At 57.7% G+C, this 27,555-nt stretch overlaps 1 protein-coding gene across 5 annotated transcripts; it reads left to right on the forward strand.

Annotated features, from left to right (window-relative positions):
* CDK18 (cyclin dependent kinase 18) lies at positions 1-27,248 on the forward strand. Of its 5 annotated transcripts, none has more exons than XM_049106854.1 (17): positions 117-137; positions 2,111-2,220; positions 17,857-18,006; positions 18,153-18,292; positions 19,024-19,149; positions 19,709-19,765; positions 20,605-20,719; positions 20,910-21,004; positions 21,227-21,289; positions 22,147-22,270; positions 22,388-22,508; positions 23,260-23,357; positions 23,558-23,663; positions 23,778-23,820; positions 24,535-24,625; positions 24,974-25,028; positions 25,810-27,248. In XM_049106854.1, exons 3-17 carry the CDS (start codon positions 17,883-17,885, stop codon positions 26,198-26,200), a joined length of 1,749 nt encoding a protein of 582 aa, XP_048962811.1. In that variant the 5' UTR covers positions 117-137; positions 2,111-2,220; positions 17,857-17,882; the 3' UTR covers positions 26,201-27,248. The 5 variants fall into 5 exon arrangements, with proteins under 5 accessions (XP_048962812.1, XP_048962811.1, XP_025276891.3 ...); XM_049106853.1 differs by lacking the exon at positions 117-137 and adding an exon at positions 14,026-14,099 and having other exon boundaries at positions 2,098-2,220; XM_025421106.3 differs by lacking the exon at positions 117-137 and having other exon boundaries at positions 2,007-2,220; positions 24,951-25,028; positions 25,810-25,979.
* Positions 27,249-27,555: the final 307 nt, after the last annotated feature.

A 27,555-nucleotide genomic window follows, 5' to 3' on the forward strand; every position in this document is an offset into this window, starting at 1 on the left:
AGAAGCCCCTTCCTGCCCTCCACTGTCCTCTCATACCGAGACCCTCAGCTCAAGCAGCAGAACACCGCCTCCAGGCAGCCACAGCCCTAACCTGGATCCTAGAACATCCTGACTCTTGTGCCCTATCCCATTAGACTGTGAGCTTCTTCTTTTTTTTTTTTTTTTTTAAGATTTTATTTATTTATCCATGAGGGACAGAGAGAGAGAGAGAGGCAGAGACACAGGCAGAGGAGAAGCAGGCTCCATGCAGGGAGCCCGACGTGGGACCCGATCCCGGGTCTCCAGGATCAGGCCCAGGGCCGAAGGCAGCGCTAAACCGCTGAGCCCCCCGGGCTGCCCAGACTGTGAGCTTCTTGAGGGATTATGTTCCATCTAACTTTTGTGTCCAACGTCCTGGCTATTGTTTGGGATGTAAGAGATGTTCAGAAAACTTTTGTTGAGACCTCTTGACCTCATCCATTGCCCTGGTTTCTTGAAACTCTACCATTTGGCCCTGTTCTCTCAAATCCTTTAGTACCCACAGTTCCTTAGCCATAACCCTCTCCCCCGCCCTCTCTGTCCCTTCCCTGCCTCTGTGTCCCCTGTGTTAATTATCATACATGTGGAGCTAGGCGTCTTGCTATCCTCAGAGCCTGGAGGCCCTGGATCCATCTACTCTTTGTAACTCTTCAACACTAGGCAAATTTCTTTTTCTAAAGTGCATGTGCCTGTATGCCCTAGCAGAGCAAACAGAGGTAGCGGAGTTGGGAGGCCCTTTGTATGGTGCCCCCACTGACTACCCACAAGTTGCACTCCTGCGAGGGCCCAAGGTCTTCCTTCTTTCGGCTATCTCCAGTCCTCCTGGAGTCTGGAGAGATCCTGTGTTGTAGGCTGGATGTAGGCTGGTGTCAGAGGACAGATGGTGGCCCTGAGAGTGGGACCTCAGGCCCAGGTCTTCCGGAAAGGAATCGCATCCACACCGTGGGCCACCCTCCTTAAAACACCCCCACCCACACAGACACCATGAGGGCCCCCAGCCTACAGAGGCATGCCCCATGGCAAGGCCGATGACACAGACCTCTCTGGTTTGATACCCATAGGATCAGAGATACCACCACCTGTCCTCATGGTCTTCACCAGGAGGCAGCGCTGGGCGGGGCCCAGATGGGGCCACTGTGCCCTTCACTGCTTCCCAATCTTCCTCAGATCCCTGAAGTTATAGGGTGTGACCATTGGCCTGGGTCCTAATCGTGGTTGGCCACTAACTCTTTGTGGGACGTTGGGCCAGTCCAGTCGCCTTCCTGGGCCTCAGTTTCCCCTTCTGTAAAATGAAAGCTGGACCAGCACTAGCTAATCTGTTAAGGCTTTTGTTGTTGTTTTATGATCCTCAGTTGGCCTGAGGGGTTGAATTCCAAAAGAACAAACTGAATTACCTTTCAGGGTAGTAAGTGGGGGTGATGGCTAAAAGTGAAGCTTCATGGAGGCCCCGAAGAGGTGGGGTCAACCAGGTGGGAGCTTTGTCCCAAAAGATAAGTGACAAGTCCCACCGGACAAGGCAGAGGGAGAGCCCCGGGGCTACTGTTGCCAAGAACCCTAAAGGGAAATATGGCCACAACAGGGCGAATCTGTGCGCATAAGCTCCTGGGGTGCCAGGTGCTGGGATCCAGGCTCAGACTCAGAAGGTGAGCAAGCTACCTTTGGAGAGAGGCACTGTCAGCGAATCACCCCTGGTGGTCTGGCTCCAGTCCTGGGGTGCTCCGATCCAGAGGGGCTCATCGCCTAGTCAAGGCTCTCCCGGCCAGCCCCACAAGGCTGGCAGAGGCCAGGCCTGGGAATGAAACCGGAAGAGGCACTTGGACCCTGGTTCCCAGAGTGGGAGAAAGGGGTGGGCACCCGGGCAGAGGGAGCCCTGGGGATTGGCAGCGGCTGTGGGCAGGGCTGGAGGGACGGGGGAGGAGTCAACTTGTACACGTGAAAAACTCTGGCGGGGGCCGGTTTTTCCCTTCCTCCTCCCCCTCCCTCCTCTTCCCCACCTTCTTGCACCCTCCCTTCCCCTCCTCCTCCTCCTCCTCCTCCTCCTCCTCCTCCTCCTCCTCCTCCTCCTCCTCCTCCTCCTCCTCCTCCCCTCCAGCTCAGGTTGCAGCTTCCCCGGGGAGCCGCTCACCTTTCCGGAGTGGGGGAGCCTCCCCGAGCCCCGGGCGCGGACCCGGCGCCCAGCCCCGCGGCCCCAGGACACGCGCGGTGAGTCCCGCGGGCGCCGGGCAGGGTCGGGAGGGCCGGGCGGGCGGCGCGCCCCGGGGAAGGGGCGGGGGGGCCGCGGCGCCGGGGAGCCCGAGCAAAGGTACGCGGGGCGGCTCTTAAAGGCGCCAGAGCGCTTGGCCCCGGGGCGGGCGGCTGGAGGGAAGAGCCGGGGCGCCGCGGGGAGACCCGGGACCCCGAGCCGCGTGGGCCCCCGCCGGGGGGATGCTCCGAGCGGCCCCTCGCGAGGTGCAGGTGCGCTGCTTTGCGTTCGCGCCCCCCCCCCGGGAGCCCCCGGGGGACTCCCTGGGCCCGCGGGCTCCGGCCTGAACCCCAGGAAGCAAAGTTTCCACCCAGGCTCCGGACGGGCGCTTTCTCATCGCCCTTCCTTCTGGGAAGGCCGAGGGTCGGGAGTCTCCGTGACAGCGGAACCCGCGCGAGCGTGGGGCGGGATCGCGCCCCCAGGGGCTCCCCGGGCTCCGGCGAACTTTGCGGAGCGGCGGGCTGGAGGGCGCGAGGCAGAGCCCGGGGTGGAGGGAGAATGACACGTGAGCCGCGCCGGCGCGGGCCGGGGCCTGGGGGTGGCAGCCGCCCCGGGCACCCCCTCCGGGACACGGGACCCCGCAGCAGCAGCAGCAGCAGCAGCAGCGGGCAAAGGGTTAACCTGGCGCTGGGAGGCGGGCGGGGGCCTGTTGCGCCGTGTGGCTTGAGGATCCTGCTGTTTGGGGGGCGGGGGAAGGGGGAGAGGATCAGGAATCTGAAATCTGAAATCTGAAATCTGAAATCTGAAATGGGGTCTGGACCGGAGGCCTCTCCTCTCCCTCCCTGTTGGCTGCCGAGGCGGGGGTTCCCTGGAGCTGTCTGCAGGCCCTGTGGGCGTCGGGCTGTTGAGACAGTGCCTGATTTTCTGTGCTGTGGGGTCAGCACCCTCCTAGGCACCAGTGGCCTCTTTAATGCTCTCTGAACCCTTTCCTGACAGCAGGGGTAGGATAGTTAGGGCTGTGTTAGGGGTGGGGGTCAGCTCCCCAGGAATCTCCTTTCTACCCCCAGCCCAACCCTCAGCAGTTCCCCAGCTGCGGCCTGGGCACTGTGACTCACTCCCAGCACGAGCTTGCCCCTTATGGCCAGGACCTTATGAGATGGGCACACAGCACATTCCAGGCCACTGGGCTGGGGCAGCAGAATCCCGGAGGATGCTGACAGGCACCCTCACCCACGGAGATCCCCTACCTTTAGTCTGGCCTCGGGAGTGGGCTGGGAAACGTTGCTTAGCATTTGAGGGGAGGCAGGGATGGTCCCAGGCAACATTGGCTTCTGGGTTTGGGTCTGCATCTTGAAGGCGGTTTGGAGAGAGGGTCACCTTGCCACAGCAAAGCTACTGGCTCAGATTACTTTGCCCCAGCCGTCTCCCAGGCAGCCAGTGAGACTCGCCTCCCCTCAACCCTTGCGGCCTCACTGCCTGTTCGGTTCCTGGGACTCTCCCCGCTGGCTGCCCATGCCCCTCCAGGAGAATGGAGCCCTCGTTCTTCCCATATTTATGGGGGTTTCCAAAGTCAGAATAGACTTCAGTAAGTTACATCTGATTTCTGAATGCCTTAGTGGCTACCATTTATAGAATATCCACTGGGTGCCAAACAGTGGGTTACACTGCTTCATAAAGTGGGTATTACCATCCCGCTTGATAGGCAAGGAAAGAGAGACTCTGAGAGACCAACTTTCCCCAAGTCTCATATAAGTGGGATCTAGCCCACAGCTCCCTGCTCACAGTCCCTGCCCCATCAGGGGAGATCCTGGCCGGCTCTGGAGTTCTCTGGTTCAACATTGGTCCTCAGGAGAAAGGGGGATGGATGGGTGTGGTGCTCCACGTAAGGAGGCTCTCACTTGTTCTGTGCCAGGGTGGCAGGAGAGAAGACACCACATCCGAGGAACAAGTAGGTTCTTGGTCTGAGATCTCATCGGATCCAGCCGCCTCCTCTAAAGCCAACCCCTAGGTCCCAGGGGACATGATGCTGCCTTTAGGGCCGTACTTGTTTTCTCTATAGATCCAAACTCTGGCTTGGGGCCTTCCTGTTTCCCGGGGCAAACATGCCCTGTGCTGTAGCCCAGAGAGCCATGTTTGGTCTTCTCACCTTCTACCGCAACCATGCCTCTTCTTTCTGGGGTCACCCTGTTTAGGACTTTTATCCAGCATCTCTACCCATCCCTCCCAATTCCTTCCCTTCCCTGAGTTTGAGACCTAAAGAGGAGGGCAAACCAGGATCTTGTTGGAATCCAGGTCTAGAACATACTAGCTAACCCTCCTCTCCCCAGCAGACTTTCGAGCTTCTCTGAGCCTCAGTTTTGTGATCTGTGAAAGGGGGATCATTGTAGGTTGTTAGATGAACTAAATGAAATAACACCTAGCGCCTAGCATGTAGCAGATGCTCGATGACTGCTAGCTGAATTGTGCATGGTTATTTGGGAAGGAAATTTCCCAGTTATCACACTATGCCTGGCTCTGGGATAGAGACCGAGGCAAGCTTTCCTAATCCCAGCAGGCTGGGCCCTAAGCATCCTGGAAAGGATGGATGGAAACCTGCTAGAAGGGGACTAGGAATCTGTGCTGTGGGGACTCTGCCCTCTAGTTTCCAGCATGAGCCGGGTGGGCACTGGAAGTTGGAAAACCAACAGCCTTCGGCTCCTGGGGGCCTCCAGCAAGGCCTCTTTCCCCTGGGGGAAGAAGACCCTCACGGGCTACTTAATGAATTGCAGTTCCTGTTCTGCTCTGTCGTCTGTGAGGGAGTGGCTGGCCCCAGTCCAAACTCACCTGATTAGCTTCACCTTGTTCGTTCGTTGGGAACAAGTCACATTTCTCTTCTGTAGCCCTGTGTCCTGCCCTAACCCCTTCTCTCCCTGGCCCTGGACCCTGTCCCTTTGCCCTCCTGGCATTCGCTGCTGAGTGGGCGCTTTGCCATCCCCAGGGGGTGGGAGCTCCCTGTGGTTAGTCCCATCTTGTCCTGGTCCCCACGGCTACATGCATACCGGTGACCCCAGCTCTAAGGCCAGCTAACCGCGGTTCAGGCAGAGGGCCTGAGGCCCAGGATCACCGCAGAGCTAGGGCCGGGCCTGCCAAGAGCTGGCCAGTGGTGCCCCAGGAGATCAAGAAGAGGGAAAGCTGTAGGCAATTCTCAGCCAGGACTCCTGTTTGAAGGGAGCCCATCTGCTCCTGATATCTTACCAGTTTCATCTGCAGGGGAGGAGGGGTAGGGAAGCAAGTATGAGGTTTGGCTTGCAACCAAAAAGGGTCTTGAAGCTCCCTGTAGGCGTGAGTGTCCCTGGTAAGACAGGGTGCCCTGGTTTCAGACACATTGGCCAGAACTTATGAAGGGACGGGTGGGTGGTGAGACCCTCTTTCTTGGAACTGTGGATTGAGGTCTCACCCTGTGCCCCCACCCTACCTACTGACATTAAGTAAGTCTTCCCTGGAATTGAAAGCGAGGAGACAGACAAGGCAACTCTCTAATCAGCTGGTGCATTCATTCATTCTTCATATGCGAGCGCCTGTCCTCTGTTCAGCACAAGTGGGGGCAGTTTACCAACTTCAGGGTTGACTCTAATCCTGCCCCTGCTGGTGAGTAAATGCTGCCTCAGGCGCAGGACCCTGCTCACCCAAGCCTGTTTCCTCACTGAGACAATGGGGAGAGTGGGAGTATTATTTCTTGTGCTCGTGAGGATGTCAGGGAGACAGTGGCCGTGATACTCTTGGCTTTTTGCCTCACCTCATGTCATTAGCGAGGGGCAGTGGCCAATGGAGTCACTGGGCCACACTTGGTGGTTCTCAGTAGCCCGGCCTCTAGCCGGTCCCTGTAGAAACCACAATCAGGCCTCAGATGGGGAAGGGAGCTATTCCTAAAACGTTTCTACTCACCCTGGTTCCAAGGATCTTCTGCATTTTATTGTTATTATGGTAAGTTCTGAAAAAACTCCAGAATAATGTCTGCCCTTACACCTTTGCTTCCCTAAAGAAGCCTACCCTTTCTTGCCCATGGGGGTCCCTTCAGAAAGCAGGACTACTTATCTCCTCTAGCCCCTAAAGGAGATCCTTCCTGGGTGACCAGGCCCTGTTCTGTCTTTCCCCCATATCCTGGCAGGATTCGGTGCCTGAGAGCAGGTAGGAGATAAGTTCTGTGCCCAAGGGTATCCCTCATAATGTGAGCAGTGCTGGGTCTCCAGACCACCTCTGCCAGTAGGGCATGGGATGTAGGCCAGATGAGGGGTCCCAGAGCCCCCTGCCTGTACCTGGTGTGGAACCCAGCTGCCAGTACGCCCCACTGTGGCTAGGCTGGGTGCCATGTTCTGGGCTGAGGCCACACCCAACATTGGTTCTTCCCTAGGGCAGGGTGGTCCTTGAGTGGGCTGCCGATTGCCCGGTAACGCTGCCCCATGCAGGGACTGCTATCTTTGGGCAGGTCCTCGTAGCCCCCAGTGGAGCAAAAAGAGCATTGAAGTCACAGTCATTAGCCCTCACTTCTGATCTCAGCTCTGCTGCTCCAACCTGAGTGGCCTTGGGCAGGTCATTTCCCTTTCTGAGTCTTGAAAAATGAGGGCACAGACCAAGGGATTTCTAAAGCTCCATCCAAGACTACTGGTTTGTGGTTCCAGCTTTTGCCAATCCTGCTGCTAAGGTGAGCTGTGCTCTGAGACTGCAGGAAGGACCCCACCTCCATTCTTTCGAACTCCAGAGCACAGATGAGGGCTTTCCCCAGCTGAGGCCCGCAAAGCCAGTTCCTGCCACCTGGCTGGGGAAACCCTGGAAGGCCTCCCCACTGCCTGATAAGAGGAGAAAAAGCACCTCCCAAAGGAATGGGTGCTGGATTCAGATGCCCTTCAGGCAATGGATGCTCAGGGGCAAGTCTCCGTAAGGCAGGGCTCTCAGCCACATCCAGCCTGTTCTGATATAGCACGCAAGCTAAAAATGATCTTTACAGTTTTAAATGGTTGGGGAAAATTCAAAAGAAGAAAATGATACTCTGTGACATTGAAAATTACATGAAATTCAGATTTTAGCGTCCACGAGTAAAAGTTTACTGGAAGACAGCCTCACTCCCTTGTTTCCATCTTGTCCCTGGGTACCTGGGGGGTCATGTGATTGCAGCAGAGGCTGCATGACCCCCAAAGCTGAAAATATTGACTATCTGGCCTTTTACAGAAAAAGTTTGCCAATCCCTGTTTGAGATAATTATAGTTCTCCCAGGCTTGCACTAAAGAGTTTTGGAATCTCAATCTAAAAATACTTTCTTTTCATTTAAAAAGAAGTGTTACTTCTTTTAACATAAGCAACGAATGGCCATTATGGAAGTATTGGAGGATGCAAATTAGCAACAAGAAGATAGGAGAGTTTCTCACAGTATCTTCTATCTTTCTGGATTATCCGGGGTGTTCCTGTTTAATAAGTGCACGCATATAAGCGCATGTGTGTGGCATGTGTATGTGCAGCGCACATAGAGCTTGACAAGTTGTACACGTCTGTCTGCCCTTCTCACTTCAAAACACATGTCAAACGATTTGCTCCCTCCAGGCCCAGTGAGGTTTATTCTAGTGTGTGAGATGCCCCCCGCCCCGGGGCATCCAGAGGGCAGGGCCCTGCTGGCAGGCAGTTGGACCCGCTCATTGAGATGCTGGGGCTTGCTGGGGCCAGAGCTGTGGGTCTGGAGTCATGGGCACGTGGCTGGTGGTTTCCACCACGGGAGAGGGTGAAATCACCAGGAAGAGTGTGTGGAGGGGAAGGACAGAGGGCTGGAGAGGGAACTCTGGAGAGGGCCAGCATTGAGTTGTCAGGTAGAGGAAGTGAGTCTGGCAGATGGGGGAGGGAGAGAGAAGCAGGAGGAGTCCAGCCAGGAGGCCAAGGGAGGGGAAGACAGGACGTGGAGCCTAGGATGGTGGCTGGCCCTGAGCAGGTACTCATGGAATGAGTGAGTGCCTAGGAGAAACCAGCACCAAAGAGTTGGACCAGGTGAGATGTTCAGAGGTTTCTCAGAGGGGCCCTGGAGGCAGGGAGGAGTGGGAGTGGTCTGGGCTGAGGGGCCTGCCTAGGCCCAACCTGGCGGGAGGGAAGCCATGGTGAGGTGAGGAGGCCAGCTTGCCTGAAGGTTGGAGAACATTGGCAGGGTGGGGGTCCTGTTGGAAGGTGGGCTCTACCGAAGGGGGCAGGGGAGGATGCTGGGAGTGGAATATAAATAGGAATACAGACTAGAGATGCTGGGAAAGCCTCCTGTCCTGCCCTCCCTGCTCCTGGGACTGAGAAGTCCCCAGGGATGCCACACTTGATGTTAACAAAGATCCCAAGACAGACCACCAGGAAAGCTGGGCTTCTTGTATGGACGAGAGAGATCTAGCAGGTGGGCAAACTTGATATGCCTTATTTCTCTTCTGTTTCATTGTTTGTTTGTTTTTTAAGATTTTTTTTATTTATTCATGAGAGACCGAGAGAGAGAGAGAGAGAGAGAGAGAGAGAGAGAGAGAGGCAGAGACACAGGCAGAGGGAGAAGCAGGCTCCATGCCAGGAGCCTGATGTGGGACTTGATCCCGGGTCTCCAGGATCATGCCCTGGGCTGAAGGCGGCGCTAAATCGCTGAGCCACTGGGGCTGCCCCTCCTCTGTTTCATTGTGCGGAAGATGGTGGGCACCAGCCTCTGCGCTTAAGCGCAGAGGAGAGGAGACAGGTGTGAGCTGGTTCCTTTGGGACTGAAGGGAGACCTCAGAAAAGGTTCCAGACTTTGGGGTTTTGAAAATGCTGGGCAAGGTGGCTGAGGGAACTTCCTTGAGGGTCTTATATGGAGCCTGCTAAAAGGAGCAGAGAAAGGGTCCCCTCTGCCTGGAAGGGGAGGCGCGCCTGGTCTGAAGGCAGGGCCATGTGGGGACAGGCCTTGCCTATACTGCCCCTTGCTGCAGCCTCTGGTCTGGGATGCTCTGCACGGCCAGGACCAGAGCTGGTGAAGGGCGCCTTGCTCAATCTTATCACTTTTGTAAATCCAGAGCCTCCCAAAAGGTCAAAAAGAAAAAGCAGAAGATGATACATGGGCCTCCATTCTTTGAGCCTTAGGAAGCCAAAAAGAGAGCAACAGAGTGAGCATCAGCAGGGTTGGTGTGGGGCTAGAGTGGGCAGTCAGGATGTGCAGGGGGGATCATCTGTAGGGGTCAAGGCCAAGGTCTAACCCACGTAGTGCACCTGACCTAGGAGGCCCTGGGAATCTGCCCCTGAGGGATGGGAGCCCATGAGGAAGGCCCTGACTCAACGGTGTTTGGTGGAAACCTAGCATTAGGACTTTCCCCATCCCCAGTCCATCCTCACTGTGGATCATCTGCCGTAGCAGAGATCTCTGTAGACCTCGCTGAGAGAGTTGCTGCTGGGCAGGCAGCTTCCCCCTATGCCTCAGTGGCTCCCTGCTCCCCTACCGCCGTCAGAGCCGAGAGCTGGCCAGAGAAGGCAGGTTAGGTTAGAGCTGAGGCTTTGAGCCCAGTGGGTAACTGATCGTCTCCTGGCTGCTCTCTTGTCTCCACACAGGCCCTAGAACTCAGAACTCACAGCTTTCAGATATTCACTTGCTGTCCGTTTGAGGGTTCACTCAGGGCAAGGCCCTGGGGGTGTAATGATGAGTCAGACCCTGTCCTTGTTCTTAACAAGCTCACAGGCAAACCAGGGAGGAAGTAGACACATGAACAGGTACAGTCCAGGGAGCCAAACTCTCTGCTTGGGGATGTCCAGGATGCCATAGGCTGGGGCCAGTGGGCTTTCAGGCCAGAGGAGAAGTGGCAGTCATCACAGAAGGCCTCTTAGAAGACGTTATGCGTTTCTGAAGCCTTGAAGATGCGAGCACTAGGCTGGCTTCCCCTAGTCCCTGGCCCACCCATCCTGCTAATGTTCCTGCTCCCACCAAGAGTCAGGAGAACCAAGGAAGAACAATGTCTGGGGGCCTGGGGGCTGGTTGAGTAGACCACAGGCCTTGCTCTGGTGTGCCCAGAAAGAGGGCAGGGCCAGGCCCACCCCAGGTGTGTTCAAGACCTAGTACTCAGAGTGGAGCTGGCCTGGGGAGATAAACCTAAAAACACTGAGACCGTGTATGACAAGTGTACCTAGGCTGGTCTGGAAGCCACAAGGAGGAAGCCTCCCATTTTACCTATAGAAAGGAGGTGTGGTCATGTGTGGCTTTCCAGAGGAAGTGACACTTGAGTTGAGTTTGGTAGTGGTCTTAGGGCATCCCAGGCCAAATGAACGGCACATGCAAAGCCGCGGGGCACGAGTGTGGCTTACTCTGGGAATGCCAAGTACACCCCATAACACTGGACCCTCCAGGGAGGGAAGGGTGAGAGCCGAGACCCCAGAAGGAGACAGATCAAAATACAAGAGGCTCTGTCTGCTGAGCCCTGGAGTTTGGACTTTTGTCTGAGGGCAGTGTTCTATGGAAGGATTTTAAAGAGGGGAGTGACCCCATCAGAAAGTGACCAAGAAAGTTAAGTGTGGTAGCTTTTTGGCAGTTGGATCTGGGATTAGCTCTTATCCCCATCTAGCAGACAGGGAAATCAAGGCATGAGGTGTTTTCCCAGGTCACAGCGCTGGTAAGGGGGAGAGCTGGGATTTCTTCCATATTCCAAACAGCAGAGAATTTTGGGAAGCAGGCTTGGCCAGCATGTGGCCCTCATTATAGGACACTTCCATCAGGTGGCACTCTGCGGGGGTAAATGGCACATTTGCCCAAAGAGCAAGGGCAGCCCTGAGCCCCAGACAGTTCACCTCCTGACCACGCATCCTGCAGGTTAGCCCTGCAGGCTCCGGGAAGGCCATCCCCGCCTGCTTCCTGCATTCCAAAGAGAGGCTGTGGGAAGCATCTGCTTACTGGCAGGACGGCTGCAGGCCTCTGTGCTCCTAGGTTCTGGCCACCCAGAAGGCCCCAGGCTTGCAGCCTCTCATCCAGGCCGGAGCTGGGGCAGGGTGAGGTCAGTGATGAGGGCTCCGGGCTTCTGCTGACTGACTGCCCCTGAAGTTTGTCTCAAGGGAGGGAAATGGAAACCCCACGCTGTGGGCTGCTGTGCTGGGCAGGGTCAGCTGGAGGATGAAGGAAGAGATGGTATCTACAGGGCTCCCTGAGGCTCAGTCCTCACTGGGAGGAGGGAGTGTCTCTGAAGTCCCAGCTCATGACGTCTGCAAACTTGGTCAGCCGTGGCCTCTTGTTCTTTCGAATCCTGCCCAAAGGCCCAAAGTGGCAGAGTGACCGACGTGGTGGCAGGGAGCAGGCAACAGAGGGTGTCCTATGGTAAGGATCCTGGTCAGGGACTGGCCTTAGAGACGGAGGCTCAGACCCTCTGGGCTGCAGAGTGGGCAGCTGGGAGTTAGAGCCTTCACGTTCTACCCCTGGGCCCTGGGAGACAGATCTAAAAGAAAACAGTAAAAAAGCAGAAGAAGGACTCGGAAAAGTGGGTGATGTGTTCCTGGAACCCAGGAGGTGCTCACCACGTGCCTCTGCTGTATGTCCCCAGCACCAGGCAGAGGGAGCAGGGCACCCCCACCCCCCCTCCCAGAGACGTGCTTGAGAAGTCCTCCCTGTGGCCCTGTGAAATGATGCACTTCCTTGGACTGTGCCCGTTGGGGGGCCGCGCAGGGGCCCTGGGGGTTCAGGAAAGCCTTGGAAGACCCCAGGCCTGAGCTGGCCTGAACTGTGTGCAGGGATGCAAGTGCTGGAGCCGAGCTTGGGTTGTGGGGACTGGGGAGACCCAAGGCACTGGAGGTAGGGGGTTGGATCGAAGGACCTTGGGTGCAGGCTGTGAATTGAGGCTTTATTCAGGGAGAAGGCCACAGGCTTGTCAGAGGGGTTTGCTGAGAAGCCTGGCTCCCTGGAGATTAAGGGAGGAAGCTGACCCCCGCCCTCTATACCAGTCTCACTTCTGTGGGGTGGAGGCTGCTGCCCTGCTTCCCTGGGTGCTCTGGCAACCTCCTTCTCTGCCTCTGTAGTCTCCCAGTCCGGGCCTGGCAGGTGGCCCAGACCCAGGGCAGGTGGCAGGTCTGGCACCTGGAGGAGGCTGTCCGGGCAGCAGGGAGGGGGCGTGCAGCAGGCTGTGTCTGTAGTAGCTGGACACGGCGTGTGGGCTGACCTGGCCTGCCATGGGGGCTTTCTCCCCTCTGAGGACCGGGGCTGAGAGCAGTCAGCCAGGAGGCCGGGGGTCCCCGCCCTGTGTGGCCCCAGCAAGTCATGTCAGTCTGGTGGTGGTGGTGGGACCCTGCCCACCTAGTCTTTCCCTCTCAGTCAGGTGGTCAGGCCTGCTGGTGCCTGCCCCTTTTCCATCGGGGGTCTCAGAGCACTTCGTAGGCTGTAAGTGGAGCATGTTTGATGAGTTTTATCTGGGGCCTCTTTTCCGGTACATCTTTGCATCTGAGCAGGAGCTTGAGAGAGGAGGAGAGAAGGGCTAACATCTCTTGGCGCCGTCCTCGTGCTCCATGCATCGCATGAGCTTACCCAGCGTCTGCACCAAGACGTCTACTGGACGCCAAACACTTGCCCCAAACCTAGTTTCTGGTCTTCCCTCCCGGACCTCCGCTCCAGTGTTCCTCGTGCGGCCATCCTTCCAGCTGCTCCAGCCAAAGCGCTCCAGAGCCTGCCTTGACTCCTTTCTGACACCCCACATACAAATCCATCTCCATCTGCAAATCCCTTTGGCTTCTCCACCTGCAAAATATATCCCGAAACCAACCACCTCCACTGCTCCCACACGGTCTCGGCCACCACCATCTGTCACCTGGATCTCTACAGTAGCCTTCTGACTAGGCTTCCTTCCTTGCCCATACAGTCTGTTCTTAACACCATATCCAGAGGGAGCCTGTTAAAATCTAAGTGGGATCACATGACTCATCTGCTGAAACCCTCGTGTTCCCTGTGAGGGGCTGACACAGTCTCCTCTGGGTTCCCCTATGGCTGCCTCCACCGCCACACTGCTGTTCCCAGAGCATTCCAAACTCACTTCTGCCTCAGGACCTTTGCACCTCCCGTTCCTGCGCTGATCTGCTTCCCCTACATTCCGCATGACAAGCTCCCTTGCCTGCACCTTCTTGGAATTCTTCCTGAAATGTCACTTTCCCGTCCACCTGTTTAGGTGGTCCACTCCCTGACCACTCTGTTTATAATCGCAACATCCTGCCTTCCCACCCCACATTTTTCTTTGCTACTTTATTTTGCTCCATTGCACTTGGCACCACCTAACATCTTGTGCATTTTATATATTTATTTTCTTGTCTGTGCTGCTCCCCACCATTAAAATGTAAGTACCAGGAGGGCAGAAATCATGTCTGTTTTTTTTTTTTTTTTAAAGATTTTCTTTATTTATTCATGAGAGACAGAGAGGCAGAGACACAGGCAGAGGGAGAAGCAGGCTCCACGCAGGGAGCCCGATGTGGGATTCGATCCCGGGTCTCCAGGATCGCGCCCTGGGCCAAAGGCAGGTGCTAAACCGCTGCGCCACCGGGGCTGCCCACGTCTGTTTCTCTTGTCCGCGGGTTCCCGAGATCTACAGCAGTGCCCGCCCGGCATGTGTAGCTGTTAATAAATAATTGTCAAGTGAAGGATTCGAGCCGAAGCTAAGAGACATTATATAAGCCAAGTGGAACCTAAGTGTCACCATCCAGCCCTGCTACTGGTGGCACCAAAGTATGAATTTGGCTTTTTATTGGGGGTTCGGGGGGAAAGGCCTGGAACTGGAAATGGCTGTTGCAGCCAAGACCGGGGAGGGCAGGCTGGGGAGAGCGCGGTAGGAGAGGCAAGGAGGCATGTTTCGGTCCCCGAGGTCCCGGAGGTCCCGGAGGTCCCGGAGTTCGTGCGCTTGGTGACGCCCAGGAAATTGCTGCGGATGTTGAGCAGGTCAGGCGGTCCCTCGCGTCCCGTGGGCAGCAGGGGGCTGGAGGGCGGGTCTGTAAGGGCTTCTCCCGCTAACATTCCAGAAGTTCAGCCCTTCCCCACCGGGCACGCACGTAGTGGCCTCTGGGCAAGCGTGAGCTTCCTCCTGGCCTGGCTCCTCCCGCCGGCCCGCCCGCTCCTCTGGCACCAGCAGGAAGTTCTGGGCTGGTGGCCGTGTGCCCGGGAGGAAGCGGCAGGACGTGCGCTGAGACCTTCGGGCCTACCTGGCGGGAGCCGGGGCGGCAGGAGGGAAGGCCTGCCCATGGGGGACCTGCCCCCGGCTCCTGAGGGGCAGCCCTCTCGTCCAGCATCCCCCAGCCCGGCCTGGCCAGGCCAGTATCCCTGGATGCCCATCTCCTTCTTCCCCTGGCACCAGTTGCACGAGGACAGCCCCAGATGGCTCCCTGGCCCAGGGACAAAGGCCACACTGTGCCCAGCCTTGGGCTGGCCTCGGGCTGGGTCACACTGAGCCCTTCTGTCTCCAGATGGGGGTGAGGGGCAGACAGCAACAAGGTGACAGGCCTTTTTCCTGTCTCCCTTCTCCCTTGACCCCCAAGTCTGAAGAGCTGATTCTCTCAAGAGAAAAGTGACAGAGCCATCTTATGTCTTGAGCTCGGGAACAACAGAGACCATTCACCACTCAGTCTGCCCTGTCACACCCAAGACCCTGGCGGGTTCAATGCCCCGATTGTCCCCAGCGGAGAGAGGCATCCACTCTCTGCTCTGGTCACCACCCCTGCCGCCTGCTCCTCTGTCACCATCAGAAAGTCCATCCTTACATCTGCCCTCCATCCCTCCTGCTACAGGGACAACCACTTCCTCTGGATTTCTTGAGTGGGTGGAGGACAGCTGGTCCCCATCCCTCCGCGTCGCTTGGCCCTACATTCCTGCTTGAGAAGCCGTCCTCAGCTTCAGCCTCCTTCCAGCTCCCCAGCCCACCCTCCATCTCACAGTAGGCCCAGGCTGGTGGCTTCTGGCTCCTAAGAGGAGCCAAGGGGACAGCAGGAGCAGGTGCCACTCAGGGCTGGTTCTCTTCTGTTTTGCAGAAACTGGGGGCTTCCCTCCTAGAAGGCTTTTAATGGGCCCCCCTCCCCCACAGGCAAGAGCAAGGATGTAAGATTTATGGCAGCTACTGGTGGATTCCTAAACACAAACCCAACATGCCATCCCATAAATCCTAGACTGCAGGATGGCTTTATGGGGGAGCCCTGTTTTTAGAAGGGGGCGTGACTAGTCCCTCTTGGCAGAGCTCAGACCCGAAGGAGCCAAGTGCCTGGCTCCCCTGCCTCCCCCCCCCACCCCCCGCCACCCCCCCATCCCCACCCCTGCCTTAGGAGAACCATGACCATGAGTCTGCAGGGCAGACATTTCTTCCCCTTCTGAGTGGTGGGGGTGGGGATGGGGGAGCTTCTGCTCCGCTCAGCATGCCTTCTCCCCTCCTGCATCTTCCCAGTTAGGAGGATTCCCCCTCTCAGCACAGGAGGGCAATCTGGAAACCTGGGTGGACTGTCATCCCTCACCTAGACCTCAGATGCTTCTCACCATGGCTCCAGGTCCAAATCACTGGGGATGCTTTTTTTAAAAATTCGTTTTCCCGGTCACCATCCTCAGTTCCAGAAACTGAGAGTGAGACCCAGGAATCTGAATTTTTAAAAATATTCCCTGGTGCTACGCATGTTCAGCCAACTTTGTAAACAACCGACCTGTCCAGTGGGGACATCTTCACTCTCTTGTCATGCTGGGAGATGTGAGGAACAGGTAAGGACATCTCTAGGTCCTCTTGTCCCTGGAACCCGTGTGCTGCCACTGTCACGAAGCTTCCATTATGGGATGCCCTCTGGCCTCTGGCTGGGTGCACACTACAGTGTTAGGCGGGGTGACTGCCCTCTGCGAGCTTCACGTCTATGAGTCCTACAGACATCAGGCCCGACCCCACAAAGGCCATGGAGGAGCCACTGAGGCTGGCTGGCAGGAATGAGCTTAGGGATGGAGAATCAGGAAAGTTGAAGGCTGCTGGGAAAGCCCAGCAAGGAAGCTGGAAGAAGAGCTTCTGATACCTTCTCATCAAAGGAGGCACCACCAGCCCCTGAGTTCCTGGAAAATAGGGAGTGCACTTCACTCCACTGTGAGTGCCTAGCACAGTGCTTGCCCCAGTAGCTACTTAGTCCTCACTTGCTGAGCTCAACTGACACTCCGGGGCCCACTGACAGAGATGGGTTCGGCTGGCAGTGCAGACCCGAGACCTCTACTCCGAGGGGCACTGGCCTGAGGAAGGAGGGCCTGGCCTTCCCCAGTCTCTGGCTCAGGGCCGCTGCAGGGCCCCAGCTCAGCTGCATTTGGGGGCAGCCGGGAGCCTGCAGGCCCAGGGAAGGGACCCTTTCCAGGCTGGCTGAGGACAGAAAGATGATCTTTAAGCAAAGCAAACATGTTCGCTGACCCATAATCCCTTCAGCTGGGAGGACTCAGGAGGGGTCTGGCGGCCCCCTCCTTTGGCAACAGGATACTGGCTAGTGATTGGGAATGGGCTGTGCCGGGGGTTCGGGTAAACGCTGGGAGAGGATGTAGGGTGGCCCCCTCACATCACAGGGCTGGCCCTGGATGCCTTCTGGGCTGGCGTCGGTGGGGCACTTGTGAGGCCTCTTGGTCTCTGCTCTCCTGGGAGCAGGGAGATATGGGCAGAGCAAGGTGAGGGGCTGCCATGGCGAGCTTACGAAATCATGGAGGGAGGTTGGGGGTGATTGGGGAAGGAGGTGGATTTTCAGGGCAAGATACAGAAGGAAGGGTCTGCGGGAAGAAGCAGTCTAACTGCGTGGCCAGCAGGGTATCCCCTCACTCAGAGGGCAAGGGGGCTGGGGGGCCTCAGGGAAGGAGCCCCTTCTGGCTAGGGAAGGGGCCTTGAGGGGACCAGAGTAGCCCACCCTTCTCCTTCACTGTGTACCCTGCCGACTGGACACCCTGCCCCATCAGGGCTCTGGCGTGAGAGGGGCTCGGCTTCCTGTCCCTGGGGCCCTCTTTTTCCAGCAAACTTCTGTGTTTCCCCTGAGACGAGCTCCCGACCTCCCATATTTCAGCTGGAGAGCTGGGGCTGGGCCAGCTCAGAGGCACACATCCCCTCCCTTTGTCCCCTCTCTTTTCCCGTCATCCAGGGACCTAGGGCCAGCCAGAGAGGGACCTCCAGGGGTCAGTATCAGGATGAAGTGGGGTTTGGACCAGATTACGTCAGAGGCTGTAGGCCAAGCTGATGCTCAGCTTCTGGGCGTCAATCAGTAAGGCTTACCGACTGTTGACATACTCAAGCTCTTACACACAAGTTAGTAAAGAGCTATTGGCCCAAGTTCTGGTCCACTCCCTGCCCCTCCAGGCCTCTTTTGAGAACTCTCTAGACCTCCAGCAGCTCACAGGTTACTGTCTAGTTTTGGTGAGGCCCTCAGGATGCTGCTGGCACATCATTATGAGCAGTACTTTGCTATACTGACCAATGCATAGTGTGACCACCTTCCCAGGGGCGGTGGAGGGGAGTGTCCGGGGGGAACGGGGTCCACAGGGAGGAGGAGGGCGAGGTCCTTGAACCTTGGTGAGGAAGATGCAACCCCAACTCCCGAATGCAGGGCCCCAGAGCTCAATGGGCAGGTTGGAGACCAAGACCTCGGAATTCTCGCATCCAGTGTGTGCTGGCCTGACGCCTCGTTCTCACCTGCTCTTCTCTGCTCCCCCGCCTCAGGCCCCACTGCCTGGCCCCTGCTGACCATGAACAAGATGAAGAACTTCAAGCGCCGCCTCTCCCTGTCAGTGCCTCGCACCGAGACTATCGAGGAGTCCTTGACTGAGTTCACAGAGCAGTTCAACCAGCTACACAATCGACGCAATGAGGGTGAGGGTTCCGGCTGCCCCCCGCACCCCTTTGGCCGCCCCCTGCCCCTCTGGGCCCCCCCCCCTGCCCTGCACAGGTCCCTGCCCCTTCCCTTCCCCCCCGGGGACAGAGGGGCTGGGTGGGCAGCTGACACCTGTCCCTCTCAGATCTGCAGCTCGGGCCTCTCAGCAGAGACCCCCAGCCAGAGACCAGCACCTTCTCCCCGACAGACAGCGGGGAGGACCCTGGGCAGCCGTCCCCCGGCATGCAGTACCGGCGGCAGAACCAGCGCCGCTTCTCCATGGAGGTGAGGGGCTCTGGGCTCTCCCCTGTGGGTGCAGCAGGACACGCCAGCCACGCGTGCCCAAGGAGGGCGGTGGCCTGCGAGCCAACTTCATGGGTTCAAATCCCAGCTCTGCTGTTGATCAGCTCTGTGACCTTGAGCAAGTTTCTCAACCTCCGCATACCAGTCTCGTTGTGTTAAAATGGTCATCATGAAGATTAAACAAGCTAATATACCCCAAGCGCATAGAGCAGTCCTGGTATAGCGAGGGCTGGACAATTTGACCACTGTTCTTTTTTTTTTTTAAACATTTTATTTATTTAATCATGAAAGACACACACAGAGACACAGGCAGAGGGAGAAGCAGGCTCCACGCAGGGAGCCCGACGTGGGACTCGATCCTGGGTCCTCAGCTAAACCGCTGAGCCACCCGGGCTGCCCTTGGCCACTGTTCTTATGGCTTGTAGGCATTGCCCATGTGTAAGAAAAATAGGCTCATGTCCGTAGGAATCTCATTCTATAGAGGGTTATACTGCAGCCCAGAGAGGGGAGGGGACCTCCTAAGGTCACACAGCAACTCCCGGGTGTTCACAGATGTCTCAGCATGTCTTTGAAGCAGCTGTGAGCCTAGGGTCTGGCCCTGCTAGGGTTGCTTCTATAGGGAATGCCAGCCCCAGGGTGAAAAGCAAGGGTCCTACAGCACCAGGTAACCCGGAGCAGACACTGGTGTCCCCATCTCATCCCGGCTAATATAGGACATCAGTAAGAGGCTGTCTCTGCCTATGGACATCCGCCTACCCCAGGAATTCCTGCAGAAGCTACAGCTGGAGAGTCCAGACCTGCCCAAACCACTCAGCCGCATGTCCCGCCGAGCATCCCTGGTGAGTCCCAGGAGGGTCAGAGGTCACCAGGGTGGACCACCCTCTCTCCCCAGCATGGACACCTCAGTTTTGCCTGGTCCAGCTGAGGCCTGCAGCAGTTTGTGGGCCTCTGGTGCCACCTGCTGGCCTCAGCTGATTCACACGCTTGTGCTCCTTGGTCAACGTCCATTCCCTGGGTGAGCCCCCCCGCCCTCCCCAGGGCTGGAGCCCCACCGTGGTGAGACCCATAGAGCAGCTGGCATGTGCTTTCCGGTCGTGGCTGCTTATAATGTTTCCCTGGGAGCATCTTGCAGACATGGACTCTGGCTCCCACTCCAGATACCTACAGAATCAGAGTCCAGGTGGTGGGTCCCAGGAATCTGTATTGTTAAGGCTCGGGGACCACTTTTATCACGGGGTTAGGATTTGTGGCTGCCCTCATCCTTGCTAGCCTCTGTTGTTCCCTCCCCCTGACAGGGGGTCTCGTTCCCTTCCCTTCTGGAAGCTGATTGGGGGGTATCATGTATGTGGGGTTACTGGAGCCTTCCAGCTCATAGGACCCTATGTCTTTCCCTCTCAGTCAGATATTGGCTTTGGGAAACTGGAAACATACGTGAAGCTGGACAAACTGGGGGAGGTAAGAGACTGGGCAGGCCAGTTAGGAGCAGGGACAGGCTCTCCCCCTGCACACCCTGTCCTGTCTTCTCATTGCCCCCGCCCCGTATAGGCATACCATCTTGGCTGTCCAATCTGGCCCAGCCTTTTGCAGGTGTTGAGGGGTCTCAGGTCCTCAAGAAGGAGGACATGAGGATGGAATGGGGCCCGTGGGCTCTGGGGCATAATCCAGTCTTTTTTTTTTTTCTTTTTCTGCAAGTATTTCTCTGGATTCAAATCCCTACTTCACCATTTACTAGCACTGTGGCCTTGGGCAAGTTAGGTGACCTCTCTGTGCCTTAGTTTCTTCCTCTGTCAAATGGAGATGTAGTTGCTCTGCTTTCTGGAGTTGTCATGAGATCAGAATAGGTGACTATAATAACATTTATACATTTAGGCAGTGCCTGGCACATGGTAATAAACACTGTATGCCATTAGCGGTTTCTCTTACCACTGCACCCTGCTTCTGTGTTGGGGCCTTGGGGTGGGCAAAGGTTTATAGACAGGAGGAAGACACAGCCCTCTCCCTCTAGGAAGCCAGGAAGGAGACCTACCTGTAAACACCAACATGAGCAGAAACACAATGAGTGTTACAATAGAAGGGCACCTAGCCTGCTGGGGGCTCATGGGAAGGACAGTTCATTCTGAACAGGGAGGAGTGAAGGACAGAGTCACAGATGGGCCTTGGAGCAAACCCAGAATCTCCGTGAAAGGAGAAGAAGGGGGAAGGATACAGCCCAAGCAGAGGCCCAAGAGGAGGGCACTGGTTAGAGGAGCGTGGGCCCTGAGTGTGGCTGGTGCTGCTGGGGTTCTTGTCCCCAGGGTACCTATGCCACAGTCTTCAAAGGGCGCAGCAAACTGACGGAGAACCTGGTGGCCCTAAAGGAGATCCGGCTGGAGCATGAGGAGGGGGCGCCTTGCACTGCCATCCGAGAGGGTATAGCATCCCAGGGTCCTGCACCCCTGGGGGCTCCTGGGAGGAGGGCTTCATTAATCAGAGCCCCAGTGGGAGCCTGGGGGGCTGAGGGTCATTGCTGGCGTGGGGGCTCCTAGGACTGCTCCCAGGAGGAGAGTGTGTGAGGGGTATGTGGGGCCCCAGGGACCCAGGTGGGCCTGTCACCCCACAGTGTCTCTACTGAAGAACCTAAAGCACGCCAATATTGTGACTCTGCATGACCTCATCCATACGGAACGGTCTCTTACCCTGGTGTTTGAGTACCTGGTGAGTTGGGCTGGGACTAGCGGCTTCTCCCCTCTGTGGTGGGGGTGGGGGAAAAGGGTGGGGGCCGCCCAGGCCTTGTTTTAGAATCAGGTTCTCAGATGCTTCCATGGAAGAGTGGGCCAGGGAAGTTTAAGGACAGCTCAGAGCTTGGGCCCTGCCCAGGGAGGGGCTTCCGGCCAGGGGTCAGGACAGGTTAGGGCTGAGCCAGGCTCTGTGTTCCAGGATAGTGACCTGAAGCAGTATCTGGACCACTGCGGAAACCTCATGAGCATGCACAATGTCAAGGTGAGGGGCTCCGTAAGGGCCGCCTACCCTCAGGCGCCCCATCTCAGTACCCATCTGTTCTCAAGCTCAGCATGGGAACCCACTCTCACCACCAGGGTCCCAGCTGCTGAGGCTACTCAGACCTTCATGTGTATGAGGGCGTGCAAGGTCACTGCCATGCAGGGACTACCGGGAGCTGTGTTAAGCACCCCTTCCCTATCAGTGCAGACACACACTCTCTTTCACCACCCAGCTGTTGATATAAAATCCCCTCAAAAAAGAAAATCCCCTCTCCAACTCTGAGCATCAGTTTTCCCATCTGTCAAATGGGCACAAGGATGACAGGAGGCTTCTGGAGAAGCTCGAAGGGATGAATGACCTCTTCTGGTCATTGTTAAAGAACCGAGTGCAGGGGCACCTGGGTGGCTCAGTGGTTAAGCATCTGCCTTTGGCTCAGGTCGTGATCCCAGGGTTCTGGGATCGAGTCCCGTGTCAGGCTCTCTGCATGGAGCCTGCTTCTCCCTCTGCCTGTGTCTCTGGCTCTCTCTCTGTGTCTCTCATGAATAAATAAAGTCTTAAAAAAAAAAAAAAGAACCAAGTGCATAGCTCCACACACAGTAGGGCTTCCTGGCCCTTCCTGGCCCCCACCTCAGCTCCCGAGCTGGAGAGCTCTTCTCTACCACCCACCTGGTGCCCTCTCCTGTGAATGGGATTCCCTGGGATGGTTGGAGCCCATCCAGGATGGGGCACAGCGTGGGTGGAGAACCAAGGTAGCTCTCCAGGTACCCCACCACCCCTCCAAGCCATGGGCAGAGAGAAGGTCTCCCAGGTGGGACAAACTCACCTCTGCTCACCTTTCTCATCCCCTCCTCCCTCAGATTTTCATGTTCCAGCTGCTCCGGGGCCTTGCCTACTGCCACCGCCGCAAGATCCTGCACCGAGATCTGAAACCACAGAACCTGCTCATTAGTGAGAGGGGGGAGCTGAAGCTGGCTGACTTTGGTGAGAGCCAGAGCCCACCAGGGCTGGGGTAGGGGTGCGGCATCTCTGGCAGAGCCTCCTCAGGATATGGGTGCTGTGAGAGGGACATGGGAGGTTCAGTGGCATGTCTGTCCCCAGGACTGGCCCGGGCCAAGTCAGTACCCACGAAGACCTACTCCAATGAGGTGGTGACCCTGTGGTACAGGCCCCCGGATGTGCTGTTGGGGTCCACGGAGTACTCCACCCCCATTGACATGTGGTGAGTGAGCACCATGGGACCAAGGTGAGGGGGATTCCGTACCTTCACATTCCTTTCTGCTGCCTCGAGGCCCTCTGCAAGGAACGGCCTAACCTCCTTTGACTAGAAGCCGTGTGACAACCTGCTGCAGGAACCGGATGTGAAAGAATTAAGTCTGAACTACGTTAGGGTTCCCCTGACTCTAAACAGACCCCCCCCGCCCGGAGGCTCTGCTTATGAAATATCCCCCCAGGGCTCCCCAGCAGGTTACGGGAGGGTCCAGGAGGGCTTCCACAGTAAATACGAGGAAGCATCGGTGCTACTGAGAATTTTGGAAAGGATAGATTGTATTTGTGTTACAACTGACGCGCATATGATCTGGTATAGAACGAAAACGACGACAAATCAGCCCAATTTTAAAGCTAAAGCACAGGTTTCCGGTGAATGGCCAATGTGTTCTGTGCCAGGGGGTCCCCAAGGCCAGGGATTTCTGGACTTGGTCTTCCAGTTAGGGGGCACACAGGGACAGAGTTTGAGACAGCCTGGGTGCAGACCCAAACTCCACGGGGTGAGGAGGAGCTCAAGCGCCCTGGAGCCCAGAGAAAGCCCCAGAGAGAGAGGCCCTGTGGCCGACTGGGCCGCCCACCCCAGAGCCGGGACCCCTGGAGCTGCCAAGGCAGGGCATCCTGGGCGCCCCCCGGTAGAGCGCCCGAGGAAGGGCGGGTGCGGGGAGGCCCAGCCTGACGCCGCCCCTGCCCATTGCTCCCCGCAGGGGCGTGGGCTGCATCCACTACGAGATGGCCACGGGGAGGCCCCTCTTCCCCGGCTCCACGGTCAAGGAGGAGCTGCACCTCATCTTCCGACTCCTCGGTCAGTCTCCGGCCGCTCCCTCCCTCTCGCCACCACGGGGCGCCAGAACTCCGTCCAGCCCAGGCGCCCAACGGCCCGGGAAGAGGGGCTCCCCGTCCCCATCCCCGGTCCCCGCGGCAGCACCACGCTCCGCCCGCACCTCCTTCATTGCACCCCCCGAGTCCTCACTGTGCCCTTCCCACACGCTCTCCCCTCCCCAGGGACCCCGACGGAAGAGACGTGGCCCGGCGTGATGGCCCTGTCCGAGTTCAGAGCCTACAGCTTCCCTCAGTACCTGCCGCAGCCGCTCATCAGCCACGCTCCCAGGTAGCGCTGCCTCCCCGCGCCCTGGCGGCCCTGCTGCAGCTGGAGGTGCCCGCACTCGCCCTCCCCGAGCCCCCCCGGCCAGGCCCGGCCTGTGCCAGCTCCTTCCTCCTGCAGGTTGGACACTGACGGCCTCCACCTCCTGAGCAGCCTCCTCCTGGTGAGTGTGCTGGGCCCCCCACCCGGGCCGGCGCCGCCTCCCAATCACGGAGGCCTGAGACCCCGCCTGGGCCCTCCACCCGCCTGCCTCTGTGCTGCCCGCTCCCCCTCTCCCCGTGCCCCACCCTGCCACCCCACCCGCAGACCCAGGAGGAGCACTGCTTTGCACCCAGAGTGTGTCAGCGGACACACCCTGAACTCAATTCCCAGTTCAAACCCACGTGTGAGCTGTGTGGCCTTGGGCAAGTTGTAGAACTTTCCTGGGCTCCTGTTTCCTCGGTTGCAAAGAAGAATTAATGAATCTTGTTTCATAAGACGGTCATGAGGACACATTGAGATCGTGGCGCCTGGTATGGTGCCTGTCTTGAAGTGTGCGCACCGTAAAGGGTAGTTGTCGGCGTTACACGTTAATATTGCTGTCGTTAACGTTATGATCATGGTGGCTTTAGCCTCTCTATTTCCATCCCAAAAGGAGGTCACTCTCTGTAAGTCCCATTTCTGGTTTTCTCTGGGTGGCTGGAGGCCTGGGAGCTGAGCGGGGAGACAGCCTCAGGCTGGCTTGGAGGTGGAAGCTGGCAGCAGACCCTGGGGGCTCCTGGGTTAGACCTAGGCCCCTCTCATTCTGGCCATCTAACTTCATGTGGGAGTTGCACTGCGCAGAGGGGTCCCCAGGGTCCCCCAGCCAGGGCCCTATAGCCCACCCTGTGCCTTTCAGTACGAATCCAAGAGTCGCATGTCAGCCGAGGCGGCCCTGAGTCACCCCTACTTCCGGTCTCTGGGAGAGCGTGTGCACCAGCTTGAAGATAGTGAGTGTCTGCTGGAGGTTGGGGGAGGGGCCAGGGTCACCCCAGAACCAAAGAAAGGGGGCAGCAGGTGCGGGTGGCAGAGCGGGAACAAAGAGGCCAGTGGCCCTGGTCCGGCTGAGCAGCCTTGGGCACAGGACTTGCCTCCGTGTGTTCCCATCTGCAACAATGGGCAAAACTTGTAAGATCTAAGAAGCCTCCCGAAAGCCCAGTTAGGTGCTCCGGGGCCAGTCCTGAATGAAGGGGGTTGCCCGGCCAGGTGGGGTGCTCTGTGGGTGTGGGGGCACCCACCTGGCTCTCTGCCTGCCTGTCTCCTCTCTCACCACAGCGGCATCCATCTTCTCCCTGAAGGAGATCCAGCTCCAGAAGGACCCAGGCTACCGGGGCCTGGCCTTCCAGCAGCCAGGTAGGGGCTCGTGCCTCCCCCCTACATCCCCCTCCCCCCCCCCATGAGAGGAGCTAGGGCAGGCTGCTCCTCCCCCTTTAAGAACAGAGGTGGGGCCCCGCGGCCCCTCCTGCAGTGGGGAATCAGCAGGGCCTCCCCGACATTGGCCTCCCATGGGGCGCAGGGAAGGGGCTGGTTTCCCTATCTCCGACCCAGGCTTCCTCCTCCAGTGTGTCCCTCGTCAGCCCCCACCCTGACAAAGCCCTGGCGAAGGTGCATGCTCTCGTACATTCTCTCTGCAAACTCTGAATTCTCTCACATCCATCCTGGGAGAACCATACCTTGTCTCTAGAACAGCTGATGGCCTCAGATGTGACAAGTGCTTTATTTCATATAAAGTACCCTTGAAGTTGGTACTTTGTGTGTATGTATGTGTGTGTGTGTGTGTGTGTATTTAAGTAATGTCTGCACCCAGCGTGGGGCTCAAACTCATGACCCCAAGATCAAGCATCACAGGCTCTCCTGATTGAGCCATCCAGGTGCCCTGAATAGGTACTAGCGATGCTCCCCATTTCATAATCAGTGAGTCCGAGGTACAGGGGAGGTTAGGTCACAATTTCACACAGCTGGTAAGTAACAAAGATGGGATTTGAACCCAGGACCGACTGGCTTCCGAGAGCATACTTTCACTGGCCCTATCAGAATAGCACTGGAAAAAGCCCTTCCCTCCTGGCCCCCGGGGCACCGCCTGCCCAGCCTCCTCTCTGCAGCACACCCCCACCCCCACCCCTCTGTTCTCCAGGACGAGGGAAGAGCCGGAGGCAGAGCATCTTCTGAGCCGTGCCCACCCTGCTGCAGCCCCAGGGACGAGAGGTCACAGCAAGCACGACCGCAGGCAGGATGGGGTCTGCGTGGCTCTGGGCGGACAGAGGAGCCAGGGCTGGTGGCTGGCCCAGAAGACCTTTTGGCAGCTCTGCCGGCCACGGCTGTTTCTCTTCCACTTCGCACATGCCTCCCCTGCAGCCTTCACCCAGACATTAACCCCTCTGTCACCTGCCCTGGCACTGGGCATGAGCTGCTTTCCCAGGAGGAGAGAAGGGGGCAGGGAGGGACCTCAGACCCTTTCCCACCCTGAGGTGCTCGGGCAGCAGCGTGGGACCCACACAGACGGGAGAATCCAGGTGCCAGGCTGAGCACTGAGCCCTGAACATGGGCACCACCATGCCTCCCCACCCAGGAGCTGCCTGCCCACTCATCACTCACTTTCTTCCCCTCTGAGAGCAGGAAGTGACATGGCACCTTGTCCAGGACCCCGGAATCCTGGGTGCCAGTGTGTGTGCCAAAGCCCACCGCCCCACCCAAAGGGAGGGTGTCCTCAGAGCAACAGAGTAGGAGCCTATCCCTTCTTTGCCACTTCCTCATCCTGTCCCCATTCCCCACTCTTGGCCAGAAGCCCCGTATGCTGCTGGGTACCCCACTGAGTCCAGAGGTGGCTTGGTACCACCCGCTGCACTCCTGCCACCTCAGCTGGCTCCTGCCCATCTCCCCAGCGTGAACGGGATTGCCTTAAATTGACAGGTGGTAGATCACTCACTGACCCAAGCTCCTACCTGTCCACCCTTTCCCAAGAGTGGCCCTTGCTTATCTTGCCCAGGCACTGATAAGCCAGCCCTGGACTAGGGTCCTGGGGACAATGCCCAGATATGCAGGGTTACCCTGAAACTGGTGCCAGGCCAGCCTTGGCTCCTTGGGGCTAGCACAGCCTCCCCCCGCCCTTCCCTCTTTCTCAGCCACTATGGCCCAGTCCATGCTCTACCCAGTCCTGGCACCAGCCTCCCTGTGCCCCTGGCCTCCCCAGAGGGCAGGGTGTAAATGTCACAGTCTGAGGTAGAGGAAGGTGGGATAGGAGGCACAGGCTTTGATCCTGAGAACCCCGCCCTAGGGGGCTGGGAATATGAGGGCCGCAGCCCCAAAGAAGGCACCCCTCACCACCCCTGCCAAGCACGCCTGTTATATTCCCCAGGTCTCCTCAACACTTGGCTGAATCTCGAATGACAAGGCCAAGGGGAGGCCAGGCCCGGCTTTTCTACACAAGCCCCCTGCCCAGCCCAACCCCTCAGCCCCAGGAGCAGCCCTGGGGACTCTTGGTCTCCCTCAAGTCCCCCCCTTCCCCCACTGTACTGTGAATATCCCGTGACTCAGCACAAAGACAGATAATATATTTAATTCATGTACAGAAAAGAGTGAGCAGTCTGTACAGAAAAGCTGGTTTTGACAGATTGAGGCCAAAGAGGGAGGACCGAAGGCCCTTTCCCCGGCCTCATGAGTGCAGCTGGGGCTGCCTGTAGGTGTGTGTATATATGTAGAAAGAGGCCAGAGTTTGGTTTGTGTGTATCTCTGAATGCCCAGGGTGGCCTGGGCATGAGAGGGGCGCCCTGCACCCTTCCTGCTGTTTTCTGGATGTTGCTGCCTCCAGAGCCAGAAGTCAACCCTGGGTGTTGTGGGGAGGTGTGAAGGGGGCCTTCCCCCAGGATGGGGCCTGCGGGGT

The sequence above is a fragment of the Canis lupus genome, chromosome 38 (genome assembly GCF_003254725.2).
Source record: "Canis lupus dingo isolate Sandy chromosome 38, ASM325472v2, whole genome shotgun sequence".
In the NCBI taxonomy this organism is placed as follows: Eukaryota; Metazoa; Chordata; class Mammalia; order Carnivora; family Canidae; genus Canis; species Canis lupus.

Excerpts from the sequence above, each read along its gene's own strand:
- CDK18 (XM_049106854.1), top strand. The coding sequence starts at position 17,883 with ATGAACAAGATGAAGAACTTCAAGCGCCGCCTCTCCCTGTCAGTGCCT. Across the intron at positions 22,509-23,259 it reads TCCACCCCCATTGACATGTG|GGGCGTGGGCTGCATCCACT; the intron begins GTGAGTGAGCAC and ends TGCTCCCCGCAG. Across the intron at positions 25,029-25,809 it reads CCTGGCCTTCCAGCAGCCAG|GACGAGGGAAGAGCCGGAGG; the intron begins GTAGGGGCTCGT and ends TCTGTTCTCCAG.